Below are 12,542 nucleotides of genomic sequence, written 5' to 3'. Positions count from 1 at the left end.
TTCTAAAGAATGGCAACTTCTAGTAAAGACGGGGGCATAGGCAGACACGGCTCACCTCCTCGCACAACTACATCAAAGTTACAACTAAACCCTGGCTGGTGGGGACTGAGTGCTGGCGTGCGAACCCAAGGGTTGCCGGTTTGATTCCTAGTCAGGGTACATGCCTGGGGGGGCAGGCCAGGTCCCCAGTAGGGGGCGCAGAAGAGGCAACCACACATTGATGTTTCTTTCCCTCTCTGTCCTCCCTGTCTAAAAAATAAATAAAATTTAAAAAAATTACAACTAAAATATAGAATCACCATCACTCAAAACTGTCAGAAATCAAGTTTAATGGAAGTCTGACAACTACAGAATTAAAGAAACCACATCCATCCAGACTGGTAGGAAGGACGGAGATGTAGAATAGGCTGGTTCCACGTATACGTGCGGTGGTTAAAAATTCAGGAGGGATATCTCGGGAGTGGGGAGTCCCAGCCCCACACCTGGTCCCTAGTTTGGGTTCCAGTGCCAGGAAGATAAGTCCCCGTAACTTTTGGCTGCAAAAATGAGTGGGGATTGAGTCAGTGGAAGAAACTTTTGGAGTCCCAAGCAGTTCCCTTTAAAGAACCCATACGCTGACTTATTCAGATTCACTCCCTCTGAGCTCCAGTGCCTGGGTAGCAGCTTGAAAGGCACCAGTGGTATACAGAAGAAAATGATGAGTCTGGCATCAAGGCAGGAGCTGGGGGACAGTTTTCTCCCAGACAGAAAGGCAGATGTAGGTCACTGTCCCTTTTCTAAGCCCTCACCCTACAGAGCCACAGAGCCAGCAGGTGGATACCAAATCTGAGACTCCATGGCTAACACTGCATCGCACTGGAGATCCTAAGACTCCATCCCACCCAACTGGTAGGCCCACACAAACTATTAACTGTGACTTCCATATAAATGGTTGGTCTTGCTTCATGTTTCACAACTTCCTAAATCCTATCAAGCAACAGCTGGCCTAAGTGAGCCCCCAGTTAAGTGGCCACAGGCCTGGTACTAGCAGCAGCCTGCCTATATTCACAGCTTGGCTTTGCCTGCGAATCTCTAAGCACTGCACAAGCAGTGGCCATTCAGATTGCTTTACAGCTCAGGCAGGGCGGCTGTGGGCAGAACACAGATGGGGGCTGACCTTGGCCTGCACTGTCTGAGAAACCCCAGAGCCTATGTATCCAGGGTGCAGCTACAGACCATATCTGAGCATCACCACACTGCCCCTGCTCAGCTGATCTTCCATAGAAAGCAGCTGTTGGTGGTCAGTGGTCACAGCCGGTCTTTGCAGCTGACTGGACAGGGCAAATCCCTTCCATTGACCTGCCAATAGCAGTCAAGGCTCAACTACAAGAGGAGGGTATACACAGCCCACATGAAGGACACACCTCAAGTACCCAGGTTGGGTAGTAGGGGAGGTTGTGTCACTGGACCCTACAGGACACCTACTACATTAGAGCATGCTACCAAGACAGGGAGTCATAGCAGCTCTACCTAATACATAGAAACAAACACAGGGAGGCTGCCAAAATGAGGAGACACAGAAACATGTCCCAAATGAAAGAACAAAATTACAGAGAAAGAACTAAACAAAATGGAGATAAGCAATCTATCAGATGCAGAGTTCAAAACACTGGTTATGCGGATACTCAAGGAACTTAGTGAGGACCTCAAAGCATAAAAAAGATCCAATAAGAAATGAAGGATACACTAATTGAAGTAAAGAACAATTTTCAGGGAAACAACAGTAGGGTGAATGAAGCAGAGATTCAAATCAATAATTTGGAACATAAGGAAGCAAAAACCAATCAACCAGAACATCAAGAAGAAAAAAGATTCCAAAATAGCAAGGATTGTATAAACAGCCTCTGGGACAATTTCAAGGCTTCCAACATTCACCATGACAGGAGTGCCCAAAGAAGAGAAAGAGCAAGAAATTGGAAAGCTATCTGAAAAAATAATGAAAGAAAACTTCCCAAATTTGGCGAAGGAAATAGACAAGCAATTCCAGGAAGCACAGAGAGTCCCAATTATGATGGATGTAAAGAGGCCCACTTCAAGACACCATCATAATTACAAGGCTAAAGGTTAAAGATAAAGAGAGACTCTTCAAAGCAGCAAAAGAAGTTAGTTACCAAATGGATGTCAGATGGAAGGGGGGATGGTGGAGAAGGGGAATGGGTGAAGAAGTGAGGGGATTAAGGAGTACAAATAGGAAGTTACAGAATAGCCATGGGGATATAAAGTACAGTATAGGAAATGGAGCAGCCAAAGAACTTACATGCATGACCCATGGACATGAACAATGGTGGGGGGACTGCCTGACATTGTAGGGGGTGTTGGGTGAAGGGTGGTAAGAGGGAAAAAATTCAAGACAACTGTAATAGCATGATCAATAAAATATAATTTTTAAAAAATGTTCATACATAGAAATAGTCAATATTGTTAAGATCATCCTCCCCAAACTGGTATGCAGATTCAATGCAATGCCAATCAAAATCACAGCAGGCTTTTGTGTGTAACTGAGGCACTTATTCTAAAATTTATAAAGGAATGCAAATGACTTAGAAGAGCCAAAACAATTTTGAAAAAGAACAAAACTGTCCAATTTCAAATTTTGCTTAAAACGCTAGAGCAGCAATTTTCAACCAGTGTGCACTGGTGTGCCACCAATAATGTTTAAAACACGCAATACCTGACTGTTTAGTCTGGGGCACTGACCTCTTTTCCTTTAGGTTGTCATATTTAAAAAAATGACAACAGCCAACATAACAATAGCTCTCCAATGCCAATGAATTAAAATTATACCTATTTTTGTCAGATCAGCTAAAAATATATATTTTGGTGTGCCACAAAATTCTAATTAGTTTATGTGTGCCATAAGATGAAAAAGGTTGAAAATCACTGCACTAGAGTAATGTGCAGATAGTACTGAATGGACAGAATAGAAAAGAGGAAAGAGTATGGAAAAAGAGTATGGAAATAAAACCATACATATATGTTCAATGGGTTTTTCACAAAAATACCAAAGTAATATAATGGCAAAGAATCTTTTGAATAAAATTACTCAAAATAGATTATAGATATAAGTATAAAAGCTTAACTATAAAAACACTGAAAAAAATGGGAGAAAATCTTAGGAAACTTGGGGGAGGCAGAGTATTGTTAGAACATAAAATCACTAAACCTTTAAAAAATAAAATGATAAAACAGATAATCAAAATTTAAAACTTCAGCTCTTCAAAAGACACCATTAAAGAAAAATGAACAGGAATTCTAAATGCATGGGAGAAAAATAATTGCAATACATGTACCTAACAGGACCAAGATAGATGCAAAACAGAATTTTTACTTTTCAGTATGACGAACTATTTAATTTTTAAAATCTGCAAAAGACAAACTGGAATTTTACCACAGGAGATATATGAATGGCCAATAAGCACAGGAAAAGATATTCACCATTATTCACAGGGAACTAATAATTTAAACCATGACATACTCCTTCACGCACACTAGAAGGCTAAAATTAAAGAATAGTAACACCCAAGTGGCAAGGATGTGTACCAAGAACTTTCATACATTGCTGGAGGGAATGCAAAATGGTACAACCAGGGTAGACATACATTTATAGTGCAAACAAGAAATCCAATTCTAAGAATTTACCCAAGGAAATGAAAACATCCACATAAAGACCAGCCTACAAGTATTTACAAAAATTTTATTTATAGTAGTTCAAAACTAAAAACAATAGTAATTTCCATCAACAGGTGAATACTGTACATAGAACTGTTGTGTAAAATAGACAATACGAATTAACCTTAAATACTATTAATCCTGTGTCATTATATTTTGTACTCAAAATGATTTATACTTTTCAAGAAGAACCAGAAGGAATCACCTCTCAGAATTGAGTTACACCTTTTATAGACCGCCAGTTAGTAAAGCAGTCTAAGAAAACTGATGAATTCTTATATTTCACACTCCCTGGACAAAAATGTGACCCCTTTCAAACATTTCTAAGCATTTATAAATTATAATACATTATCCTTTTAAGTTAGCTTTATTTCTTTTTTAAAAAGTTAAAGCATTATGTTGTGATTTTTTTAATTGAATTTATTGGGGTGACATTGATTTAATAAAATTATATAAGTTCAGGAGTACAATTCCATAATGCATCACCTGTAAGTGTATTGTGTTTACCATCCCAAGTCAAATATCCTTGCATCACCATTTATCCCCCTTGTATTTTGATTTTTAAAAATGTGTTAGGAAAAATTTATTTTCTTTTTTAAAAAAGACTATTTATTTTTAGAGGAAGGGGAAGAGAGGGAGGAAAAGGGAGAGCAACATCCATTGTCAGCCCCGCTCCCAACACCCCCAATCAGGGACCTGGCCCTCAACCCAAGCACTTCCCCAGATGGGGATTTGAACCTGCGACCCCCCCTGCTCCCCGCACGTCTGCAATGACACCCAACCCACTGAGTCATACTGGTCAAGACAGAATTTATTTTCTGTTAATTTCACTTAGGATAACATAGGAAGCATCAAAAACATTTATGAGAAAGGGAAACTAGGTCTGAGAGTATTGAGAATTCCTACTCTATACTTGAATTTTGGTCTTAATTTTCCAAAGAATCCCCTCATAATATATTGTATTTTGAGCTAAAGAAATGCTAGGGTTCCATTTTATACTCTAGAATTCTAAAACTATGCCAAACTGGGCTCTCTGAGGAGAGGGACCTTGCTATCTACATTTTAACAAGTTTACCAGGTGATTCCAGTACAGCTAAAGGCCCTACCCAAAGTTAAGAGTGCAACTCGAACATGTTATGTGGCCTCAACTAAACTCTTTTGTTTGGTCTATGGAATGGGTCTGTATGGGTGTGTTAATTTTTTTTCTTAATTACCTGCCAATATCTAATACTACAGAAATTTTACACAAAATCCAGACTCAGATTTCTTGTTAAGGAAAAAATAAATAAATAAATAAATAAATAAAGGATCCTTCAACACTGGCCCTGCACCCTCACATGACAACCTGCTGGAGCTAAGTAGAATTTGCCACCCCCCACTCCCCACCATTACCTATTATTCTAACCCCAAGCTCATACTTCTCCATCTCAATTACTTGCTTAGCTCCTGCAGGTATTGTACTTTGATCCATGATGCCTATACCCACAAGTTCATTAAGAAAATGAAAAACAGATGATCAAATGAACCCACTTTGTTTAGTTCTAAAATGTATTGTCTAAACTTTTGCGTTAGGTAGTATTAAAATAAGTTTGTAAGGAGAGAGGAAGGGAGAAAACATTCAAATCAATAAGACTGAGGATAACATTTTTAATTTATTGAAGATAACCATGGTTTTTTTTTGTTGTTTTTTTAGAGATATGCACCTCTAAAGTGTCATTTGTTAAAGCTCTTTCTCTCTTAGTATAAAACAAAAAACATTTATCTTCCAATTTAAATGCTTTCCTTGAACACTTGCTTATAATTCAAACACAAAGATAAAAAAAATACTTTTGGAGCCTGGAATTACACAGAACATTTTGAAAAATCTGAAATTACAAACTTGTCTCAGAACTGAGAATTGGAGCCTTTATTTCCCATTTTCTCATTCATTCCAGTCTGAATGTCATGGCTATGCACACAATACATCTTAATTCTAAAATTATACAAAATTCAGATCCTAATTGGTCAACGGCCTGTTTAACCATTTAAAATATAAATAAAAGAAACCTTAAAATATGTCTTAAAAAAATTAAGAACTAAGATTTAAGTTTCCCTTGTGCTAACTTTCTAACAGGTGGGCCACGTCTGAGCAAAATTAGTGTTTAGAATCTGAGATTCAACCCTACTTATAAGCTAACAAAGTAGCTTACCATGGATACTGGTAGAAGACATGAGACTAAGTCACAGACAAAGAGCAGTTTAATACTTACAACAATAACATAAGCCAAAGCACCAACATTTTGGCACTGGTTCCCCGAGTCCCAGTTCCCGAGTCCCAGTTCCCGTTATGCAAGGTGAAGAAAGCCAGTTGACACCAGCACAGGCAATGGGCTGTGTAACATGCGAAGAAACCTACACTTAGGGAACCCTAATCTTTTAGGATGAGCAATAGGCATGCCTGCCTTTTACTCCAGAAGGAGACACTTCTCCTTATTATACTGGACCATACCTACGCCTGCTCTTTGCTCTGATGGAAGACACTATCTGCCAAGGCTGCTCCTTATACAAACATCCTTAAAAAATAGAAACAAAGGGCAGTCAGTCTGCGGGCAGGACCTGCAGAAACAGAGAGAGACCCATGGAAAACTGTCTCCCTCAACCAGATCCTGTTCCTAACATAATTAAGTGAGGGGTTTAACACTACAATCTATCTAAAACATTAACTTCATAGACCCCCTTGACCTAGATCAATTATTTAATTAGCATTTCATATCAAATTAAATCAACTAGTTCCTCTAAAAAGGAAGTAAATATTAAAACTGAATTCCACTTTTTCAGTTACTTTGTCTTTTTAAAAGGAAGTGCTAAAATATTTGTACTATTAAAACTTAAAAACTTTAAGTATTCTACTAGAAATAATTACTGTGCTTACTTTAACTAACTTTAAATGTTTCAAACCTGTTAACATTAGCAACGGGAACTGTCAAAAGTCTCGTACGGCCAAAAGGGGGGGAGCACAAAGAGAATAGTAACTTCAACATTTCCAGCTTTTGTGTACAAAATAACAAGAAAATCCTGCACCCCCAAATCACTTTGTTCGATTTCTCCTTAACCTTTACCGTCTCAAAATAAAATCTTCGAGAGAGGAGGACAACAAAACACCGTCTCGTAATTCCTTTGTCCACAGCTGAGAGAGGAGAGCTGGGTTCTCATTAAGATAAAGAACCCGAAACATGAAACAGAAAACAGACAGCATCTGATCTGTAATCAATCATCAAAGTCACCATCACTTCATCTTCATCCCTCCTTCCCCTCCTCCAGCACACGCGCGCACACGCGCATACACACAAAGTGGGTACAGATGAGATGATTAGGATCATATGCACCTGGACAAAGCTTTGGGGAGGCACAGGGTAGCCGTTAACTCAATGCAGTTGGCAAAGAACCCAAGATGCAGACAACAGCAGACTCCGACAGTGATTTTTCAAAAGTGCGGGTCGCATGGGCAACCCAACCCTGGAGGAGACGGCTGCGGGGCAGGAGGAAGCGGCAGCAGGGCGGCCAAGTCCACAGCGCCCGTGGAAGTTGCTCGCGGGGCGCGCGGGCCCTCCATGTCACAGCAGCCAACACAGACCCTCTTTCTCGCCCCTCCCCCGCCGTGCACCCCTGGCGGCGGCGGCGGCGGCGGCGACATGACAGCGGGTCGCGCAGCACAAGGGCGCCCGACTCCCCGACGCCCTCCCTCGACTCCCCCTCGCCCGCCTCTCACCTTGGGTAGCGAACGGCGAGGAGCCGCTGACCGGCGAGCCGGGGCCCGGGAGCGGCGGCGGGGTCTCGGCCGAACCCAGCATGGGCGCGGGCAGCATGAGGTAGCGCTGCGGCGCGGGCAGGCAGCGCTGGCAGAAGGAGTGCAGGCAGGGCAGCAGCTTGGGCGCCCGGCTCTGAATGTTCTGGTGGCACACGGCGCAAGTGTCCAACAGGTTGAGCCGGGCCGCCTCGCCTCCGCGCTCCGAGTCAGGGCCCTGCCGACTCTCGGCCTCGTTCTCCCCGCTCGGCGCCGCCGAGGGTCCCCCGGGGGCCGCCGCCGAAACCGCCGCGGCCGCCGTCGCCGCCTTCTCCACAGCCACCTCCATTGTCCTGCCCCCGCCGCCGCCGCTACCGCCGCCGAAGGGGGAGTGCTGTCTCCGCCCGCCGCCGCCGCCCCCGACGACCTCCTCCTCCTCCTCCTCCTCCTCACAGGCGGCTGGGGTGACCCGCGGGAGAGGGAGGGAGGGAGGGAGGGCGGGCGGAGGAAGCCTCCTCAAGCACCGGGGATCCGCCTCCCGGGTAGCGCGGCCGGAAAAAGGGGATCTGTCAGCGGGGACCGTTCCTCGCACTAGGGAGGCTGCGCTCCGACCGCTTCGCCAATCGCCGTGGCGCTCGTCGAATCCGCCCAACCCACACGAGCCTCCCCGCTTTTCTCTGGGGCCCCGGCCCATCTCGGTCCCCGCCCCCGCTCCCGCCCCCGCTCTCTCTCCCAGCAACTGAGACAAGGGCTGGGAGCTCACCGCCCAATAGCCGCCGCGCCTGGCCAGGGGGCGGGGCCTTCCGAAGCCCGCGAGGCCCCGAGGGCCGCGGCGGGAGGTTGAGAGGTGGGAGGGCGCTTGCTCAGCCCCGCCCCTCAGAACTCCTAGAACTGCGGCCTCTGATTGGGCCTTTGTGTGCGTGTAGCTCCTCTGAAAAGATTAAGAGCTCATTTGTTAACCACCGACCACCTAATTCGATCCGCCAGTGTTGGCCCCTCCTATAGGGCGGAGCTCTACCAGGTCTACGCGTTAATTAAGTAACTGCTTCCAAAACTCTGATTTTACTACTGGAGATGGGGTCCTGCAAGAGTAAGTATGTTATCAAGGGATGACAAAGTGGAGATAGTGAAGAGCAAGCAAGGAAAGAATATAAAAAATGGAAAATGTGGGGAAAAAAGATGTTGAAGCAGCATGGATTTTGCCACCTGAACGTACTTATCTCTATGATGAATGATGGAGCATGAAGAATGAAGGGAAGGTTGTCTTGTAAGTCGGAGATTTTTGAAGAATTTCGTCAATGAAAAAGAAATTAATTTTTCAAGTCAATGATATACAGTGTAAGTAAAAATGATTCATTTTCCAAAGAATTTATATATAAAGATTGTTTGCAAGTGCCGTTATTGCATAAATATGGCATCATTACAAGAAATAAAAATAAATCTGAATACTCACGTCCAAATATTTCATAAATTCAATATTTTTTATTTCGCACCCCTTCCCCCTATACACACACTTATATCAGAAGTTACACACATTTGCACTAAAAAAAAATGGCCAAACTTTTAAAGTGCTCGATGAATAGAACCGGAGTGAGGAAAACAAAGCTTTCATATATATACAAGGCTGTTTAAAAATTGTATGGAGGTGATATTTTTAAGTACAAATGAAGTGATGCTGGACCTTTGAGGAGATTGTGGTGGGGTCACAAAAGACTTTCTTAAAATTGAAATTATTTTGGAAGAAAAAATGGCAATAGGGGAGGGCAAACTCTAGGCACCCGCTCTCTGCCAAGACATTATCTTCTCAAGTGGTTCCTCTCCTACCAGCCTCTTTTCCAAACAGTTCATTAAATCCAGTCTCCACAAGCCCCCAAAGCAAGTTCTTAATAATATTCAAGAGCTATTTATTGTATATGGTAGTAATTTCTTAAACATTAGTTTGCATAAGAATCACCTGGCAAGTTCAATTAAAAGCTAGTTCTTTGGGTCCATCCTTACATTTACTTCAACTGGCATCTCAGGATTGTAATCTGGGTGGTCCATAGAGAAACAGAGGCCTGTCCCGAATTTATTAACCGTCCCCACTATGATTTCATCCCTACACACCCCTCAAACTGAAGCTCCTATTTCTGCACTTTAATTTTAATGCCTCCTGCTGTGCACATATGGTACCCTTCGTTTTGGAATGCCCTTACTTCAAAACTCATACTTTCCTGTTGTCCCCCGAAACCATCCCAGACTAAGTTCTTCACTTCTTTTCCAGTATTCATTCCGTACCCTATCTTTTTGTAGCTTCACCTTGAAAATCTTCATATACTATAAAAATCTGTATTACAAATTAATGATTTTAATATGATGATAATTTTTAAATACAGGTGCCCCTTATTCTCTCAGATGATGATGGTGGAAAAGGAAAGAATAAGAGGTGAATTGGGGAAGCTTGTGCTGAGAGAATTCCATGCAATTTGACATAACCCACTAGTTTAGTTTCTCAATCATCATGGATAATCAGTTTGAGAAAATTATCTTCTGTATTCTTAAACTTCCTAGTCTTGTGTAATTAAAACAATCATACATTCAAATAGAGATGGCTCTTAAGTTTTTAAATGCAGAAAATGAATTAGTTGTTCTAGGTTTTCTACTCATGTGATTTTTAAAAAAATCTAGGTATTATTGTCCTCCCAAGTGTGTTGCAAAAATATTTTAGAGATCCACACTACCAATAGATTATTCTTCCTTAATGATAGCTCTCAATCTATCCCCTCTCTTGTTCTGTAATTTTAATGGCTTCCAACAGCATTCAAGGCTTTCCACAATTTCATTTCTATCTGATCTTCCTACCTGATCATTACTGCTTTTCCATACCCATTTTAAGTTTCAGCCTAATTGGATGGCTTGCCATTTTCTGAACTGTACCCCGTTTGCCTCTACCATCACCTCTGAGAGTGGAGATAAGAGTTGTCTGTGCTGGAATAGAAGGAAATCTGCAAGGAAAGTAAGAGCATTACAAGCTACTGAGAATTTCTCATGCCCACCTCTTAAATGGTAGTAATGGGTAGGAATTCTAGAGTTTTCAGGGAAGTTTAACCAAATCATCTTTGATAGACCTCTCAAAGGTTATGATACACATGTAGTCAAGGATGGTTTGAGATAACCTCTTTACCCTGAGGCAGGTTAGTAAAAAACTAGGAAAACTCCATGGCAAGTCAAATGAGGAAACACACAAATGGTTGAACAAATAGCCAGAATGGTTTAGCAATTAACAGCCAATAAATCACAAGACTCTATCCTCCCCAACTAAAGATGCCTAAGAGCAGATGGTTTAAATCACCACAGTCAGGGAGATAGATAACAAAAACCAGTTAGATCCAGGCTAATCCAAGATGGAGGGAAAACGAACCAGAGAAGAACAACCCCAAATCTAATCGTATGATCATATAATTAAAATTTATATCACAAGTAAAATGGGGGCAGAGAAAGGCCAACACCTCTATGGCACTTTCAGAATGGACCATGTTAGGAACAAGACCCTGCCTCCCAACCAGATGGCGGAGTCAGAATTTGGCACCACAAAGTTTGGAGACAACCTCCTCCCCCTTGGAACTAAAATCCCAAGAACTAACTGACCACGTGCTGTGCTACTCAGTCTTGAGTTGGCCAACATCTACTCGGACATGTACTTTTTGCTTCTTTCTCAATGGTGCCTGTGCCCTGGTCTCTTTCTTTGTCTTTACCTGAATAAAACTTGCTTCGCTCTCACTCTGACTCATCCTTAAAATATTTTCTGGGACCGTCAAGAACCTGGAGATCACCTGACACACAAAAGGTCCCAGACTGTGCCAGGGCAGGGTCACAACCCAGTCACCTATAGTTTTAGAGGAACAAGGAAAATATCCCTGTACTTTCAGTAGTAACTGAGACACCTGGATGACTTGAGGCCTCATTGTTAGGGCAGGAAGGATGCATGGGTCAGGAACCAAAGACTGTCTCAGACCATTTCAGGGGCTTCCAGAGATGCCAACAGTTAAGAACCAATGAAGGCAAGGCACATTCTGTGTATGTCGCCATGAATTAAGGATGCCCAAGGACCCAGTGTCTCTCCCAGTGTGGAGAGTAGGACTAAAACCACGATCAGGGCATGCGCAGTAGAGCAAGACTGGGTATGATGCAATCCCTCAAGCATGTGCAGTACAGCATGGTAAACAACATGTGCTTATCTGAAGGGTAACACCACCCTCTCAGAGCTTGCGCAGTATAGCAACATAAACAACACGTGCCTATCAGAGCTGACGTAAACAACATGTGCCTTTCAGACCTGATGTAAACAACATGTGCCTATTGGGACTAAGGAAAATAACATGTGCGTATTGAGACTGAGAAGAACATGTTTACATGAAACTGTGCAAAACAACACAACCTTGCAACCAAGAAGAGCATAAAAGCAGGAGCTTTCTGAGACAGCTGAGAGGGAGGGAGAGATGCCACCCTGCTCCCTTCAACTCTGCTCTAGCTGACTCTGAAGCGCCACAGACTCTGCCTTGCAAGACGCTAACCAAATGCCTCCTGGATGCAGACTGATCCGGAATCTTGGGATTTGGGTTCATTATCCGCCACTCTTGTGGGATATTGCCAAATAATCACTTCTGAGTGATTATTATTGTTATCAGGTTATTATAGATTTGAATTGAATCTTCATTAATAACAGCTGAGTGAATAGCATAGTCGCCTGTGTTGACTCACTCTCACTCCTTGGTGCCAGCACTACCTGCAGGGCGAGAAGCCATGTAGGTGGCCTGGCACTTTCAGTTCCTAAGGCCCAGGTCAGACAACATGAACAGCGGTTGAGGGAGGACTTACAGGAAAGACTATCACAAAACATTTGCTCATGATACCCACGTACACCATGGTGATACAGTGGGATCCGGCGAGATCACTGGGGAGAGGGGAGGAATTCGAGGCAGTGCAGGAGAGCCCAGGCCCCAGAATGAGGGAGGGGTCGCAGGATACAAAGCCACAGCGCAGGGCATAATAGATTTCCCTACCCCTGGTAAGAATAAACACACTAGCGTGG

General features: G+C 43.0%; 1 protein-coding gene across 4 annotated transcripts in view; it reads right to left on the bottom strand.

Annotated features, from left to right (window-relative positions):
- TRIM24 (tripartite motif containing 24) overlaps positions 1-7,823 on the bottom strand; it is a 103,435-nt gene extending 95,612 nt beyond the window's left edge. For all 4 annotated transcript variants that reach the window (XM_054564151.1, XM_054564152.1, XM_054564153.1 and 1 more), the window contains exon 1: positions 7,457-7,823. In XM_054564151.1, the coding sequence (XP_054420126.1) occupies positions 7,457-7,820 (364 nt within the window). In that variant the 5' untranslated portion in view covers positions 7,821-7,823. The remainder of the gene's footprint in view (positions 1-7,456) is intronic.
- Between the last annotated feature and the right edge of the window lie 4,719 nt (positions 7,824-12,542).

Source organism: Pteronotus mesoamericanus, unplaced genomic scaffold (genome assembly GCF_021234165.1).
Source record: "Pteronotus mesoamericanus isolate MK-2021 breed Mesoamerican mustached bat unplaced genomic scaffold, CSHL_Meso_final scaffold_85, whole genome shotgun sequence".
NCBI lineage: Eukaryota > Metazoa > Chordata > Mammalia > Chiroptera > Mormoopidae > Pteronotus > Pteronotus mesoamericanus.
Note: the sequence above shows the minus strand (reverse complement) of the source record. Positions and strands in the feature narration are given on the sequence as shown.